Consider the following 17,841-nt stretch of genomic DNA (forward strand, 5'->3'; position numbering starts at 1 on the left):
GCTAAATGAAGGAGCTGGAGTTCACTGTAGGCTGTCATGTGTATAAAACACAGAAGCAATAAACAGGGAATGAATATGTTTCCCTGTGCAGTGGATTGGTTCCAGGAGCACCAGCTCCCTGTGGACACCAAAGCCCGAGGATGCACAGGTCCTTATATAAAATGGCGTATGGTTTCCATATACCCTACACGCATCCTGTGCCAGGGCATGGGAAGGCTGACTTCTCACCGAATACACCCTTTGTGTCTCGTGAGGGCTCTGCCATGTGCATGTGTGACCTTTAGTGAAGGTGTCTCAATAGGAAAAAGGCAACGGGTATTTTGGGTTTCACTTTCAGAAGAGCGCTAGATAAATGAAATATACAGAAATGTATATTATTATATGTGTTTACTTATATATTATTATATAAATATATAGTATTTATATTTATAGAAATTTATATATTTATAGAAATGTATATATTGCATATATTTATAAATTATGATATATACTAATACTATCATATGTATAGTTTATGTAATATGTAGGGAACAAGTATGAGCTACATGCATAAAGTAAAATTTTATAGGAGGCACATTACAAATGTGAAAAGAAGCCAGGCAGGGTGGTGCACCCAGCACTCTGGGAGGCTGAGGCAGGAGGACTCAAGTTAAAGCCTAGCGGGGGTAACTTAGTGACCTGGAGTGACCCTGTCTTGAAATTTTAAAACAGGGGGGTGGAAGATATAGCTCAGTGTGAAGGCCCTACTTCAATCCATAGGACTGAAAAAAAAAAAAAAGTGAAAAGAAACAGGAAAAGATAATTTGAGTAATGTATTTTCTTTAACTCCAACTATCATTTTAGCAGGTAACCCTAAAAAAGTTACTAGCAAGGTCGTTTATGTTCTCCTTTTGCACAAGTCTTTGAAGTCTGGGCTGTGATTTACACTCAGAGCACATCCACCTTCAGGCTGCTCACAAGTCATGCGCTCAGCATCCACCAGGGGCCACGCCTTGGCTCACTGAATACCTGCATTCCCACTTCCGGGTCGGTGATCAGGAAGGTTAAACACTAAAGCACTCAGGGCCCCACAGGACGCTTTGTTTACTTATCTCACCCTCAGATACTCTATTGTTTGCTGCTCTTACTTCCCCTCTGCCCCAGTTTCCGCACTTCTGTTTTCAGAATGGGGTTAAATGTTATATTTTCATAAGCCGCTTTAAGCACTTTTGGAGTAAGGCCAAGTGTGTAGTTATAGAGGCCTGCAAAAGCTCACAGTAAGTTGGAATGTTTGAGGACAACATGAAGACCCTCTGAGAGGTCACTGGGAGTTGATTGCCACCGTGAAATGGACTCAGACAGGACCTCATTTGTCCAGAAGAGGACAGGGCTGGGGGAGGCTCCCTTGGGTCACCCAGAGACACCTTCAGGTACAAGTAGAGACTAACAGGAAGCAGTGCCAAGAAAGAGGGCTCCGGCTAGTCCTGGAGACAGAGGAGGAGGAGGAGGAGGAGGAGGAGGAGGAGGGGGAGGAAGAGGAGACAGAGCAGGAGGAGGATCTGTGCAGCCCCTAAGGTCCAGGGAGAAACTCCTGTTTGGAGCTGGTTGCCAGACCTCAGTGCAGAGGTGGGAGGTGGCAGCCTGGTACTCACGTTGCCAGCTGTGTCTCCCAGGGCAAAGCAGTGTCCTACTCACCTGGGCTAGGAGCCGACTGGCCTGAGAAGCCAGCACCTGGGTCCCTTCTGTGGAGGGCTGAAGGGGGGCGATGCCCTGGCTCTCTGGAAGCCACCCTGGGGTGGGCATGTCAGGGTGCGAGGAGGGGCTCAGCTCTCCTTGGGCCGCCGGCCACCCTAGAAGACACAGGAGCAGGGCATGGGGGACAAGGCCTATCCTCCGAGGGCTGACAGACTGAGACCTCAAGACACCACATCTACCCTCAGGTGACAGCTCAGCCATCTTCCCGCTGGCTCTGGGGACAGGAGGTTGCCGCCCCGGCACACAGGTGAGAACAGGTCTCAGGACACCAGCTCACAAGCCGGGAGGAACAGAGCCACACTGGGCCTTAGGGTCCCCAGCCAGTAGCGTGGGCTCTAACTCGGGGACAGGTGGGACCTGGCCCCAGTTCTTTCCCTTCGCCACTGTGCTACCTTCAGCCTCGGCCTCTCCATGGTCACAGGGTGACAGCAGTGCGTCACTCACCAGGTTGGGGCGGGGATTAAACTGAAAGCAGATTAAACATGAGAGTTTCTGTTGTAGGACCCAAGCATCACCCTGACTGCAGGGCACTACAAGGACTACAAGGACACTGCCGTCACCGCCCTCACTCCCAACACCACCAACATGCCCAGTGGCAGAGCCAGGGTCCGACAGGGTGCACTGGCCGCATGCAGATTCCACATCCGGTTGACTTCTTCATGTCCTGGGGCCCCAGGTAGCATCTTGTCTCCCTGGCCAAGAGTGACCAAGGCCCCCAGAGAATGACAGGAGGAACTTCCTGCCAGACTCACCCGTGGGCTCCGCGGCTCGGGGCTCCGTGACAGGGCCGGGCCTCCATTCCACCAAGCGGGGCTGCGGGATGGTGAAGGACAAGACCTTGGTCCCCTGGGGCACTGTCCCCTCATGGATGTTGCGGCTGGGCTGGGGCAGGTCAGAGTACAGGGTGACCTGTGGAAGGAGGCGGCGGGCGGAGCCGGTCAGGGGTGGCAAACCCACCGGAAAGTCCTCACTGCGCCACAGCTCCGGGTGAGCAGGCCGGCGGCCAGTCTTCCAGTAACGGACCCCGGCCTCTCATGGGGCGCTTGGGGGAGTCCCAGCCCCGGGCGGGCGAAGGGTTTACATGCCTTCTCTATGGCTGTCTTGAAAGGGAGGCAGGGCAGTGACCATCAGTCCCCTTTTTCAGAAGAGAAAACTAAGACTTAGAGAAGTTAAGACACTGAATCCGATCTCCAGGAGATGAGTGTTTGGATTATGATCACCACACTTCTGTACCTGACCCCAAAGCCTATGGTTTTGCCAGTATTAACAACTGTTATTTATAGTGTGTTATGACGTAACCGCATCCTTATATAATAGATAGCAAATGACTATAACTACTATTTCTTAATAAAGGTCAAATACTTCCCATAAGAATTATTATATTGACAACAAATAGAAACAAACGGCTGTCTGAGTGAATGAGCCACCAAGTGGACACACGAGTCCCCCTAGGTACAGCTGTCCATCGTTTGAGGATGGCTTGAATAGCGTGCAGCAGGTTTTCGAGAGAAAAGTCGAGCAAGGCAAGAAGACTGCTGAGGAGCTGGAGCCTGCGTTCCCTGCACGCTGGGAGCCGAGGCCGGAACTGTGGTCTACTCTTGTAAACACAGTGCCCCTGGACACAGCTGCACCTGTCCGTCCTGGTGTTGTCCACGGCTGCTTCTGCTCCACAGCAGCAGAGCTGAGGAGCCACAACAGAGACCAGAGGTGCCTGAGGCTGGGAAGTCTGTGCCTCACCCTTTATAGAGTTGGCTGGGCCTGGCTTAGGGACAGGCCCGCAGTCAGGGCCTGTGTTCCCACCTCAGCTCTACCGCCACACACCTGGGTCCCAGAGCAGCGCACGTAGCTAACAGCTAACTGGGCATGATGCAAGTGCTCAGTAAATAGCAGCCACCACCTTCACTGTCATTGTCTCATCCCATCATCCCCACCGTCATCAGGAGTATTGTCTCTAAGGACACCATAGAGGCAGCTCGACGGAAAAGCTGCGCTCTAGAGATGACTCTGTCTCATTAGGAGGTCAGGAAGGCTATCCTGTCCACTGCCGTGAGCCGCAAGGTCAGGGCCAAGCAACACAGCTATGGGCTGGCCAAGGGACTTGCCCGGGTGCCCAGCAAGTGGCCTTTCTGTTCTTCCCAGGACCTGCAGCAGAAAAATCTACTCCAAGTGTGTGCGACTTGGCCCCACTGCCTTTGCCACCCCTGCCCCCCAGACTGCTGAACCTCACCAGATGAGAACAAAGCTGGATTTGAATAATCCCTTCCGCCATCTGCGGCCATCTGCTTGGCTCACCTTTGGGAGGCTGCCCATCAGCACCCCTCTCAGCCCTAGGTGACCCAAATCCCAGAGGTGGCCCTGCCCCTCCCTCAGCCCCAGGCCCCACTTGGGCAGCAGAGGGACACTGGCAGCAGGTGGGGAGCGGCTTGGGAGGGCAGAGGCTGTTCCTTCTGTTGTAGGACCAAAGCAAAGAGAAGCCTGAAGCAGAAAGGCCCAAGGCCTGGGCGGATGCCCAGAGAAATGGGTGGCAGCAGGGGATGGCAGCTGTCCCTCCCTGGACACAGCTGGACCCACCCCTGGGGCTAGAGCACCCCTTCTAAGCCAGGTGTCCACAGCAGTGCCCCTGTGCTGGATCGGCTCCCTCTGGGATTCTGGGCAGGGAAACACTGGGTTAAACAAATGAATATTCTCTGCACAGATGGGCTTCTCACAGCCTTTAAAATGCTAATGGGCACTATGAATGGGGCAGGAGGGGAGGAGGAGGGAGGAGGGAGTGTTTCTGCCACTCACAACACAACACAAAACACAGAAGCCTTCCCCAGCCCCATCAGGGACATTTGGACCAAGTGGGGCCGTCAGAGGGCACTCTGGGAAAGGCAGTGTGTGTCTCCCTCTCAGTTCCCTCCCGGGTAACTTGCGGTCTCCTCAGTCCTTCCGCAACTCCCGGCAGCTCAGATGGAAGAACAGGGGCTGGGCGAGTTGGTGACAGAGTAGCAAATGTGGTGACATCACCACAAACCGGCCAGAGGCCTGCACAGAGACCAGACCCGCCAGTGACTCCTGACAGCCCCTGGGTCCCTGCCCCACACCTCCCACCCCCAGGGGCTCCCTGGTCCTGTGCTGGGCCCTGTACCCTGGGTCTGCTGTGTTCCCAGGCAGGGCCTTGGTCAGCGTCCCTGGCTGCAGATCCTGCAGTCACTTCATCTCCTCCCGCAATACGATATGAAGAGCAGGCCCTGCAGCCAGAGTTTTAGGCCCAAGCTCCTGGTACCTATGTGTGGAGTGATCCTGGGCAAGTTGTCTGAGGTCCCAAGGCCCAGTGTAACCACTTTGGAAAGCAGTCAACCAGTATCGCTCACTACCATTCCCGTCACTGCCACCCACAGGGTGCCAGACCGGAAGTACCCAGGCCTGGGAAGGAGCACCCACTGTGCAGTCAGCGGACCCCACCTCTCACAGGGGTGTGGGTACTGAGCAAACCCAGCTTCGGCGTCAGCGTCTGCAGGTACGGGGATCCTGAGAGAGGACAGAGGCCTGGGCCAGCGCCTCTGGACAGCTCAGCAGTGTCTCCTGCCTGGTCCCCCACCTCGGGATGACGACTGCCTCCCAGGATGACTGCCTCCCGGGTGGGCCCAGCCTCCAGTGCGCTCAGAGCAGGCTGAAGGGGCTCAGCAGGTCCCTGGAAGGTCACATCCATGGCTCACTCCAAGGATCAGCTGGGGAATGGGCTTCCCAACAAGGCGTCCGTGCAGGCTGCCTTCTGGAATCCCCTCAGGCTGCCTCCGGAGCGAGGACTCCCGGCTCCTCTTGAGCCTGTGGGTCCTGGGGTGCTGCCCTTCCTCCCTCCGGGGGCCCTGTTCTATGCTCTCCAGGGGCAGAGTACAGCCCTGCTTGCTGCTGCATGTCCCTTCTCTGAGGATGTGAGGCAGGGGAGCCCATTCTAACCTCTCCCACCCCTTCACACGAGCTGGGCTCCGGGCACCTGCCAAGCCACTCAGAGCCCATGGGGGGGTCCCCAGGCCCGGGCCCCATCTCTCCCAGGTATCCATGTGGCCTGTGCCCTTGCTGGTGCAGGGCATCAGTGGACACCTTTACACCTCCCACTCATGTGAAGTCCCTGGCCTGCCCCAGGCAGGAAGCAGGAGGGAGGATGAAGGGGGAAGCCCCACCCACCCCTCTTGACCTTTGAGGGTTCCCCACTCTAGCAGCCCCAATCCCATCCGAGGCCCCAGTTTCCCAATCTAAACTGGGATTGCTTAAGGGTTTGGGGCCCATGATCAGCTCCTTTCTCCTCTGACCTCTGGGGAGTCCAAGACCATAACCTGGCCTTCCCAGGGGACGCCTCACCCAGCCCTCTGCTGCCGTCCCCTGCCCCAGGTCCTGGGCCATCCCCAGCTCTGGCTCCGTGCTTTGAAACTCTGGTCTGCAGGGAGACCTGACAAGAAGTCAAGCTCTCAAGCTTCGGGGGAAGATGTAAGGAAGCTCCTCTCACAGATGTGCCCAGTGGGTGGCAGGAGTGGGACAGAAGAACATTCCTGGACAGAACAGGTTTCCATGTGGTGACTCAGACCTGTAATCCCAGAACTCTGAGAGGCTGAGGCAGGAGGATCCCAGTGCAGCCCCCTTCCATGTTCTCACCATGGCTGCCCCACCCGCACTTCCTGGAGGAGCCTCTAGACCGTGAGAACAGCACTTGGCAGGGGCCTGGGGTATGGCAGGGTGAGCCTGCCTAGGAAGGTGGGAGGACCCTGTGAGAAGGAAGGCAGCCCAAGCACCAGCCCTCCTCTACAGCTGCCTGAAGGGGAAGGGAGTATGGGGAAAGCAGAAACCACGGGGGCTCCGACAGGTTCCACTTCCTGCCTCACCCAGAAAGAGGAAGGTCCCCATGCACAGCCTCTGATCAAGATGGCGGGGTGGTGGACTGCCCGCCCTTCCTGCCACACACATGGGGAGAGGCTGTGGGGGAGATGGCAGAGGAGACAGGCAAAGACCGGCCCAGGCAGCGGCACCAGGGGCTTAGCCAAAATTCTGTGCTACTCCCACCAGGCCCAGGGAGGGCCCATCACCTCCTTAGGGACACACAGCTGGCTAGTAAGGGAGTCAGGAGTTGAGCCCAGGTGGCCTAACCCCAGAGCCTAACTAGAAGGAGAAAGTTCTGACGAAACTCCGGGGGACCCCAGGTTCTAGCATTCCGAAATATCAAAGTGCAACAAAGTGAGGGAGAGAGCCCAGAGGGGACAAGGCCCAGCCCAAAGTCACAGGGAGACCTTGGGGAGAACCAGGACTGTGGCTCTGCAGCGCAGAACGTAGTGGCCTCTCCCTGAGACTGAGGACAAAGCCATCTTCGGGGGTCCAGCCCAGCCCTGTACCTTGGCCCCGAGGCGCAGCTGGTCAATGGTGTTCTCGGCCTCGGCATACTTGGTGAGGAGCCTGTGGTAATCCTCCTGCAGGAGCGGAGAGCAAGGTGGTCATGCCGGGCACGCAGCATGCCCCTCGCTGGGAGCCCCGACCTGGGGGGAAGAAGCCATCTGGGGCACTTCCCAAACTCCCTGCCCATCTACTGGCTCTGCGGGGTTCGGTCACATCAGCTCTTCTCACTGCATGGTTCGTTCCCAAAGCATTTCCACTGCTTAGGTGGTATGCACTTTAGAAGTCATTTTAATGGCGGGGCATGGTGATACACACCTGTAATCCCAGCACTCAGGAGGCTGAGGCAGGAGGAGCACCATGAGTTTGAGGCCAGCCTGGGCTACACAGTGAGTTCAAGGCCAACCTGGACTACATCAGAATACTGCCATTTTGTCACCCCAAATGAAAACTGGATTGAGCAATGGCCGCCAGGGGCCATGCATATTGTAACCAACAGTTCTGTAAGGTCTTTGCCTCCTCAAGGGGCCACCTGTGATATCTGCGGAGCTTGTGGTCCAGAGGGGAAAGAGTCACACACACAGTTGGCCATAACCCAAGGACACTCTTGCTCTAAACCTACCCGAGGAGAGGGAAGAGAGGACAGGGTGACTCAACACTCAGTTACAGGAAGAGGTGAGAGGAGACACTAAAAGATATCATCAAAAAGAAGTATAAACCAAATCAAAATGAAAACATTAAAACAACAAAAGAAAAGAGAAAGGGAGAGCAGAGACTTGAAAGGCACATGGATCAAATGCCACACAAGCCGCATTCAGAGCCTGATTCAAACAGGGAGGGACATGCCATCGGTGAGACAGGTGCAGGCCGAGATCTGATCATACAGTAGTAAGGAACCGGGGTTAGCTTTTAGGTATGGTGATGTTATTGTGACTCTGTTAGAGATAAGGTCTTTATCTTTAGACACACTAAATTATAAAGTGATGGAATGCCTGAGATACTGCTTCAAAATAACCCAGTGGGGCCCAGGGAACGAGGTCCGGCCAACATGAACAGGCTGGCAGAGGCTGCTCATGGTGGAGGGGGTCAGGATGGGCAATCATTATGCTATTTGCTATGCTAAATATGTTTGAAGTTTTTCACAGAAGTTGGAAACAGCCTCCCTGAAACCTGAGACCAATCACCTCTTATTTTGAATTTGGGCCTTCTGTTAGGGTCTCCTTGCTCCTGACAACCCTCCCTCCACCAGCAGGGCACTCCCAGCCTGACCTGTCTCCCTCCCAGGCCAACACACCCAGGGATCCCAGTCCTGCTCACCTGGAGCTGATGGACCAGCTCTGTGGCTTGTTCAGGTGTCTGAAACTCCTGGGGTACCCTGGTGACTGGATGGGCTGGGGGTGGGTCCTTGGCCGGGGACACTTCTCCGCTGCTCAGCAGCACCTCCCGCACAATCTCAGCCGGAGACTTGAAGATCAGGGGTCCATCAGAGGCCTGAGGCTGCCTGCTGTGGCTCTTGGACTTGGGGGGTCGGTAGCTCTCATCTTTGGGGAACCTCACTCGGGGCCCCACCTTGGAGAAATCAGGGAGTGGGTAGTTCAGACGCCCCCGGCCATACATGGGGGCATCAGAAGAGGAGCAGCTAGCCAGAGTAGCCCCCTGGCTGGGCTGCAATCTGTGCTTCTGGGCCAGCTTAGGCCGAGGATTCAGGGGGCTGCGGGAGCCAGTGAATCGGGAGGGCAGTGGCTTAGGTGATGTCTTTGTCCGTTTCCAGGCTTGGTCCTTGAGCTGCGAGCTGGGCAGGCTGGTAGGGTCTGTCCTCCATCCACCTGCGGTGCACTGGGGGCCCCAGGCTGGCGGAGCTGAGGTGCCCTGGAATTCCATGGGTGTCGCCTGGGCAACACTGTGTCCAATTCTGTCATCTGGGTGTAGGAGGTGGTGGCTGGGGCCCTCTGGCAGGGTTTCTGCCAGAGCAGTGGGCGGGGGGACATCAGTCTCTCCTTCCCAGGTAGAATCAAGGCTGTCACTAGGGTGGCCGAGGCTTACGGTCCCACTGCTCCAGGACCTGGCCAAGCTGAGTTCCACAGATGGGTTGACCTCAGAATGTTCCAAAGGCCTGTTTCCATTGGCCTGACCCCACCCCAGAGCCATGGGGCTGGTGTTTTCATTGTCCTCTGAGCTGGGACTGGCCTTACACCCCAATCTTGGGGAGCTGTCCCCAGCTTCTTCAACCTCAGGACTTGCAGGGGCCACATCTATCTCCTCTTCAGTCATGTCTGATTGATGGTCTTGCCGTGGGGGCCAGCTGAGAGGCAGAGGGGAACCTTCTGGGCTGTCTACATCTTCTGGGCTGTTCACTTCTTCTGGGCTGTCCATGTGTTCTGGGCTGCCCACAACCTCTGTTTCAGTCTCTGGAAAGACAGGTCATTCATTTAGCACGCACTGGGTCTGGACTCACTGTGCGATGACGCTGCCCCAAGCCACCTTGACTCTTGACTTCATTTGCTTCATGCACAAGGAGCCCCTGTACAGCCAAATACTTATGTGATACCTCTTCTATGGTCTCAAAGGTCCTTCAAACCTAAACCTCAAATCCAGTCTCCCCCGATGTCTCGCACCTCAGCCAATGGCAATGCCATTCCACAAGACGGAAAGTGTGGGAAGCATCGCGATCTTCTCACTCCCTCTCATCCCCCAGTCCAATGTGTCACCTGGCGCCATCACCTTTACCTCCTCTGGAGCTCACAAACTCACCACTGCTCTGAGGCCCACCCCCTACCTGCTCTCAAGCCCGTGTCTTCTTGGGCCCGGACCACTGCAGTCCCCATGGAACCATCCCCTCAGTCCTCACCCTCTTCCCCCATCTGGAATTGCACCAATGTTTTCCTGCTGCCCTCAGGACAAAAGCCCAGCCTTTCCCATGGTCCTGTAGTCCCTGCCACTCTGAGCCCATTAACTCATGAATCCGTCTCTCTGTGGGTTCCCTCAGCCTCTCCCTCCACCAGCCTAGCATTTGCATACCTTCCCTCCCCCCCAGGCATGGGTTCGGCCCTTTGCCAGCAGCCCCACCCACTGAGCCCCCACCTGTCCTTCAGATGCTAGTTCAACCTTGACCTCCCAAGGTCTGGGAGCTTCCTGACTAGGTGTCATTCTTCCTTCATAGGCTTTTGCTGGACTGGAGACCCTGACTTTGTAGTATTTGTCACTGTGGCAGCTGTCCACTTGATTATTCATTAATATTGCCTATACCTTCAAGCTCTAGGAGACTGAGGACCTCCACTGGCTTGGCTCTCTATTGCATTGTCAGAGTAGATGCTCAGTATTATTTGTTGACTGAAAAGAAAGAAGGAAAGCAGGGAGGGAGGGAGGTGTATAAAGCTCCCAAGAAATGAGGAGTTGTAATTGTTATGCAGTAGTTGCTCAAGAAATATTTGCCAACCATCCATCTGTGTAAGCATTTATCCATCCATCCATCCATCCACCCACCCACCCACCCATCCATCCTACCATCTAGCAATCCATTCCCCATTCATTACTTGCCCACTCACTCACCTATCCTTCTGTCCATCTCATACCAGTCATACATGGCATTACCTACTCTGCACTAGATCCTGTGTTGGCCTCTGGGAAAGATCCAAGTTTGATGAGACAGTCTGGGCAACATCAGGCGTAGACTTGTTCCTAATCCTTACATTGCCCATTGCTCTGCTATGTTCTTTCCCCTACCCTGGTCATCTCTATCTCTCAATGACAAAAAAGCTCCTTCTGCAAGTCATTCTTGTTTACAGCAGCATATCTGAAGCCCAGAGACATTAGGTAACCTGCCAAAGATCACAGTGTGGTTCAGAGCAGTCCTGGACCTAGAACCCAGCCATAGCCTAACAGGTGAATCTGTCTATACCACTGGGAGTCTTGTGGGGGTGGGAGGGTGAAAAGCCAAGGAGCACTTGGCTCACCCCATCTCCCTGACCCCTTCCTGGGGCCATAGGCAAGTCACTGACCTCTGGCAGTCCTAACTTGAATTTGAAGCTAATCCCTCCTACCTGGAGAAGGGGGTGTGGAGGGAGGGCAAGAAGGCACGGCCACACCCAGCCCTGTGTGGGCCACACAGTAAGGCACAGAACATGCAGCAGCTGTTACATCATAGCAGGGGTTGCAATGTGACCCCGGAAGGAGACGCCTTTGCCTTGTCTCCCAGTGCATCTGAGCCCTGGTCTCTGATGGGAAATCAGAAACGCTCCCAAGGGGGGTGGCTGGGGCAAGCCCTGTTGGAAGGATATTAGGTATGTGACAATCCACTGCCAGCCTAGCGGTCTCTCTGCGAAACTCCGTGGGGCCTGCTGATCCACAGGGTCTGGAAACAGGCACATTTCATCCATAATATAAAAGCAATAGTGCCCACGCGTCAAATTTATTATTCTCAGTGGAGCTACCACTCCCATTTCCCGGTGGACGAAATGGAGACTGAGAGGAGGTGATTTGCCAAGCAAAGATGGGGAAGCAGTCTAAGGTTTTCATGCACAGAGCCCAGCTGTTGTAGCAAACCCAGAATGCCGATGTGCCCAGTGTCAAATGGGAATCCAAATAATCCTTAAAGTGGGCATAATCCCTGAATGAAACAATTGAAATTATCACAGTTACTACCAAATCAACTGTGCAGAAATGTGTTAATGACATCCATCTCTGCATTACTCATAACAGCAAAAACTAGGAATAGTCAGCAGTAGTAGACCGGCCCAACCATTTATTTATGCAGCCAGGCCTCAGGCGTGACTTACAAGAGAATATTTGGAGAGCTGGGAACGTGCTCCTATCTATTAAGTTAACAAAAGAGCACGAGACAATGAAGCGTAGCGCGCTATTTACATTCATATTACATTTGCATATCTATGCCCATGGAGCAGGATGGTTACTGGGGATAGAATAATAAGTGATTCTTAAATTTTATCTCTTGTTTATATTTTCTGTGTTTTGGCAATGAACAGCATTATTTATACAGTTGAAATCTTTACAAATCTGAAGTTATGGACATAGAAGAATTTAACATTAAGATATTAATATTAAAAATTTAATATTAAAGCTTCTCCTGGTCCCCTCCCTCTGCTAGAAGGTGGGGGTCTTCGGGGGACAGGACACCATGTCGGGGAGGGGGAGTCAGCCTCACCTTCTTCGGAAGACCCTGCCGGCCCCTGCAGGTCTGGGTCCCACTCCAGGGGTGGTGGGTGCTGCTGGGCCAGGCAGAAGTCCTCCAGGAGCTCCGGGCTAGCGGCACCCGGGAAGGGCCGCTCACCTGGCCAGCCTCGCATGCTGCTTCTGTCTCTGTCTTTCTCCTCCTCCGCCCAGGCCCAGTGTCGCCGCTGGGGTCCCTTCCCCGGGCCTGGCCCAGCCCAGCGCACCTTAGTCCCGGAGCTGGCCATAGGCCTGGCGTTCACCTGGGCCACTTCATCTTCAGGAGACGGAGCTGCTGCTGGGCACCAGAGTCACTGCCACCTCCTCTCGGCATCGGCCATCCTGCCGGGGGCCTGTGGGGACACAGTCAATAGACAACATTAAACCCAGAGGCTCCTCCTTCATTTGGAACAAGAAGTTACCAGCCAAGTCTCAGGGATCAGATGGTCCTGGTTCAACTGCTCGCTCCATCCCTCCCAAGCTGTGTGACTGTGGCAAAGTCACTTTGTCTTCATTTGCTTCATCAGTAAAACTGAGATGACAATTCCTTTCCCTGCCCAGGCTTTTACAAAACTCTCCGGGACACAGGATAAAGCGCCCGGTGACTGGCAGGCACATTTCAACGTCACTGTGTGCCAGCTCTGTACGTGGGTGTGGGCCCTGCTCACGGGAGAGGTGACAGCCCGGGGTGTGGGGGGGGTGGCGACAGTCAGAAAACCAGCAACTACAAATGGTGGGGAGGGCTGGGCCTGGGCAACACAGGCCAAAGAGGTCAGGGAAGGAGCCAAAGCAGCGACTTCTCCAGGGAACCTTTGCTCAGGTAAGAACTCAGGCTGACAGCGAAGGGAGGGTACAAAGATCGTTTCAGTCCCCAAAATAACTGAACACGGGTGTTCAAACAAATACAGGGCCCACATGTGTCCGCAGCAGCCAAAAGGAAGAGAGAGCCCAAGTGTCCACTGCCAGACGAGTAGATAAACAATCTGCAGTGTCTCCATACACTGTAATGTTACTCAGGCAAAAAGGAGTGAAAGGAGGAATCAAAAAGGAAAGAAGTCCTGGCCCATTCTACAAAGGGATGAAGCTGAAATGCATCGTGAGAGAAACGCATCACCACACTGTACGAGAGAAGCCAGACACAGAAAGCCATGCAGCGTACAGTTCCACGCACAAGCGATGACCTCCCTAGGCAGTTCCACAGACAGGAAGCAGAGAGTGGGTGCCAGAAGCTGGGGGACACAAGGGTGGCCCATAACTGTTTCACAGGGATGGGGTTTTCATTTGAGGGACGAAAATGTCTTGGAATGGATAAGGGGGACGCTCATCCAGCACTGTGTGCTAAATGCACTGACTTGTTCCCTTTTAAGTGGTCACCTTTAATTTCTTTTAAGTGGTGAATTTCATCCAAAAAGAAAAACAGGGGAAAGAACCAGTGAGTGCAAAAGCTGGGGCAGGCGGGGCTGTGCCACCAGGTGCTTTCCTGGACATCTAAGCAGTTTCCGAGGGCTGCGGTGAGGGGCCAGGGGTGGGGACAGTGACCTCAGGGAGTGCAGGACAGCAGAGGGCAGATCCAGGCTGGCTGCTCTGGTCCTGTCCTGGCCCAGAGCACGAGCCGAGGTGCGGCTTAGAAATTTCTTTCTGCTGCTTGGGAGAGGGAGGCAGAACAGGAAGTCTGGCTGCAGACGGACCTGCTAGGAGGGACTGCGGTGGCAGGGAAGGTTGGCCCGAGAGAGGCTCCACTTTGATCTTTCTCCCATTTTCTCCTCTCCTCTCTTCCCTGTCATCTCCCTTCGCTTCCGCCTCTCCTGCTGTTCCCAATGCTTTCCCAGCATTTCCTCTGTGCCAAACTCTGTGCCAGGCCAGGAAACACACAGCTGACAAAGCCGTGGGCACAGCACACTCTAGGAGCTCCCTGCTCTGGAGGATTCAAGAAGCACAAGCAGCACGTCCCTGCGGGGCTCACACGGAGGCCTCTGCTGCAGGCCCAGAGAGGGCGCGCCTTTGCCCAGAGCCACACAGGGGCCAGGCAGGCGGTGTGGAAGCCAGCCTCTCCACCCACAGCCTGAGCCAAGTAGAGAACAACCAAGGCCTCTACAGACACACAGTCTGTGTTTGTCCTTCTGCCTCGTGAGCTCTTGGCTCCTGGTCAGCAGCCTTGATTTGCACAGTGGAGAAAAGTTAGCAGGAGACTATTTCTGGACACCGAGTTCCCCAGGGAACTGGGAGGCTCGGGAAAGGCTGGCTTTCCAAGGGCTGGGTAGGGACAGTGGTGACTCCCGCTCAGACTGTACCCCAGCGCCGGACCCGGGGCTCAGGGCCTCTCCTCTGACTCCCATCCCGTCCTCCACTCTGCTGAGGCTCAAGGGGGACAGTGACTTGGCCAAGATCACCTGATGGATCAGTGCCAGGGCAAGATCTGTAAGCATCAGTCCTGGCCCAGGCACTCTCCTAATTATTTAAAATCATACAACCCAGGGCCTGGGATTTAGCTCAGTGGTTCCACCGCCTGCCTTGCAAGTGCAAGGACCCAAGTTCGATCCCTGGTAAAAAAAAAAAAAAAAAATCAAACAACCCAGCAGTGAAAATATATCGGCTCACATACATACATATATTTCTTATACCTGTAAGAACATGCACTAATTAATATATTATATATATTAGAAAGAAGATTTCTACGCCAGGTACAGTGAGTGGTACATGCCTGAGCTACTTGGGAGGCTGAGGCGACTCAAGTTGAAGCCCAAGTTAACAAGACTGTGGGCCGGGCATGGCGTTGCATACCTGTAATCCCAGCACTCGGGAGGCTGAGGCAGGAGGATCGCTGTGAGTTCGAGACCAGCCTGAACTACGTAGTGAGTTCCAGGTCAGTCTCAACTGCATAGTGAGACCCTGTCTCAAAAAACCAAAAAAAAGGCGGGGGGCGCTGGGGATGTAACTTTGTGGGAGAGCACTTGCCAAGCATGCATAAAGCCCTGAGTTCAATCCCCAGTACAGATAAAAAAAATTTCTAAAAGTATTTGAAGAGATGCAATAGAAGTTTTTTAAGTAAACGTTTTGGCCCTCACTCCCCCTGCCCTCTACATGTTCCCCTCCTAGAAACCCCTGGCCTAGCATGGCCTTCAGCCTGAGTGTGCTGAGAACCCTCCCACATGCACATGCTTTGATCCTGGCCCAGGAACCTGCATTTGGACCAGGGCCTCAGGCAGAGCCCTGCTTAGCGGCTTGAGAACCTGCTCCCAGCGATGCCGCTGCAGCAGGTATCAGAGGTGCTAGGGTTAAGGGTGTAGCCTCTGCTTTTCTGCGAAATGTCACTGCGGAAGGGGCCTGCAGAGGGGGAGTGTGTGGTTTTCTGACTTTTTAAAGGGCTTTTTCTAGCCCTGCCACAGAGCAGTCTGCCCAATCACAGAGTCCTCTGCGAGCACAAAGAGGAACATCCTGTCTTCTGGGATGACTCAGAAGTTGCAGAAATCTCACTGCGACCAGGGGATGCTGCACGATGGAGCAGCTGTGGGCACTGGATGCAGTTTTCCAGGCACTCATGTCTCCAGGATCCTGAACCTGTGAGCCTTTCCTGGCAAGATCTCTGTCTTCTGTGCAAGCCCAGCCCATGGTGCCACAGAGCTCAGGACTGGTCAGTCAGCCAGTCAGTCAACAAACACACATTAGCGCCAATCATGTGCCAAGATCAGGATGGGCCAGAGCTGTGACAGGGACCATGTTCCTGTCTGGGAGCTGCTGTTGCCGTTCATGGTGCGTGGATGGGCTGACACCGTTCCCACGGAAACGCAGACAACTCCAGCTGCCCTTGCTACGACAGGGCGGAGGTGTGGGGGTGAAGGTCCCACTGGGGCAGGTGGGAGGCAGGGGCTGTGCTAAATGAACTTTGAGGTTCTTAGCTGAACAAGCCCCTCCTCCTTCCTGAGGTCACGCTTCGGAGGACCAAAGATATACACTGAGTGGTGCAAATTAACTTTTTGAAAAACCCCAGGACTGCTTACTGCTACTCAAGACACAAGGGATAGAGAAAAGAACAAAAGCTTTCCTAAATCCTACACAGTACGGAGGGGTACAACAGAGAAGGAAGCTTCAGGGAGGGCCCCAGAAACAAAGTGGGTTTGGGGGAGAAGCGCGAGGAAGGGCATTCCAGGCCAAAGGAACACGAACCAAACCTGAAGGGGAGCTCAGAGCCGGCCCCTTGGGTGCCAGACAAAGGCAATGTGGCTCCAGTTGGCCTTCAGAGCCCCACAGTGATGTCCGCAGAAGGCTCTAGCCATGTGAGCTGGGAGCCAACCCCACTGTAATTAAGGTCCCCTAAGCACTGGGTCCCACCCGTTCCCCAAATCCATGCCACCCCCTGCTCTCTCCAGGGACTAGTTGACCCCTGTGGCCCCTTCTCGGTTTCTGAGTGAACCTGACTGCTCTCCCCACTACCTCCACCCAGAAGGGGGCGTCTCTGACTCCACTGCAAAGCCCAGGACACTGCCCTTTGTGGCTCGTGTCTCAGACTCCAGGGTGCTCCTTTGCCAGTGCAGCCACTTCTACCCGCCAGGGAGCCCCCACTCCTACCCCACCCTTATGTCTCCCAAATGAGGAAACTGAGGCACTAAGCCTCAAGACCTCACAGCCGGGAAATGCAGCCTGGGGATTAAAAGCTGGGGTGCTGTGACTCAAGTGAGAGCCAGGAAGAAGGGAAAGGAAGATCACCGTATATCAAGGCTGGGCCCTGTGAAGAGGCTGGGCTGTGGAACTCAGTGCCCAGTGGCCTGGCTCTGCGACCCTGGCAGGGCACAGAGATCCTGACCCAAAGCCCACCAATGTGTCCCTGCCTCTGGGAGAAAGAGAAAAGGTGCTCGAGTTCTTTCAGATTCTGGTCTCGTCATCCCGAAGGGCCCAGCTGGCCTGCTGGTCCTCAGACCCGCTCCCCTCACTGCTCCTTGTCCCTGCACTTAGGAGGCAGAAGGGGCCACTTCTGAGGAGGACCCTGCTGCCTCTCTGCCCCACCCAGTGTGTCTCAGAGTCCCCCTAGCAAATACAACATCAATTCTCCATGAGCAGAGGATGCCCAGGCACAGAGAGGGACCATTTCTCATCAAAGTTCTCCAGAGAACAGAATCCGAGCTGGGGCTGCAATCTAGCATCCCGAGGCTGCACAAAATCCCCCCAAAATCCACCCTCGGTGGCCGGGGCTCTCCTAAGCTGGAGAGAAGTGGTAACAGCTGCGCAGCTGTAACTTCCTGGCGGGCTGGGCCGGCTGCCTGGGCTGGGCCGTCCGGAGAGTCTCACTGGCCTGTCCGCCCCAGTAAGGCGGCCTTGCAGCTGGCCCTCCTCCTGGGTCCCACTGCCTTACCTCGTTTGGGCTCCACCAGCACCGTGCCGGCCGGGGTTCAGGGGGCCTGCCTGTGAGGTCTTTGTTCCAGTCGCGGGGAGCCCCCTGCCTCCATTGCGCCCTGGCCGGCCTCCAGGCAGCTCTGCCAGCATGAGCTGCGGCTCACAGAGCAGCATCTCTCCCCACCTCTCCCCGCCCCTGAGCCACAGAGGCGCTGCTGCTCTCACAGGAAGCGCCCAGCCTGATTTCCT

General features: G+C 55.0%; 1 protein-coding gene across 8 annotated transcripts in view; it reads right to left on the bottom strand.

Annotated features, from left to right (window-relative positions):
* Akna (AT-hook transcription factor) overlaps positions 1-17,841 on the bottom strand; it is a 48,450-nt gene that overhangs the window by 22,396 nt on the left and 8,213 nt on the right. For 2 of the 8 annotated variants that reach the window (XM_010639428.3, XM_010639425.2), the window contains exons 1-6: positions 17,612-17,799; positions 12,260-12,617; positions 8,416-9,506; positions 7,101-7,175; positions 2,487-2,643; positions 1,675-1,829 (exon numbers count right to left, since the gene is read on the bottom strand). In XM_010639428.3, the coding sequence (XP_010637730.1) occupies positions 1,675-1,829; positions 2,487-2,643; positions 7,101-7,175; positions 8,416-9,506; positions 12,260-12,512 (1,731 nt within the window). In that variant the 5' untranslated portion in view covers positions 12,513-12,617; positions 17,612-17,799. Of the gene's footprint in view, positions 1-1,674; positions 1,830-2,486; positions 2,644-7,100; positions 7,176-8,415; positions 9,507-10,179; positions 10,325-10,344; positions 10,429-10,647; positions 11,793-12,259; positions 12,618-17,611; positions 17,800-17,841 lie in introns of those variants that run through there. The other 6 variants (XM_010639432.3, XM_010639430.3, XM_010639426.2 and 3 more) reach the window with 6 other exon arrangements.

The sequence above is a fragment of the Fukomys damarensis genome, unplaced genomic scaffold (assembly GCF_012274545.1).
Source record: "Fukomys damarensis isolate Sample0158 unplaced genomic scaffold, DMR_v1.0_HiC HiC_scaffold_36, whole genome shotgun sequence".
Lineage (NCBI taxonomy): Eukaryota > Metazoa > Chordata > Mammalia > Rodentia > Bathyergidae > Fukomys > Fukomys damarensis.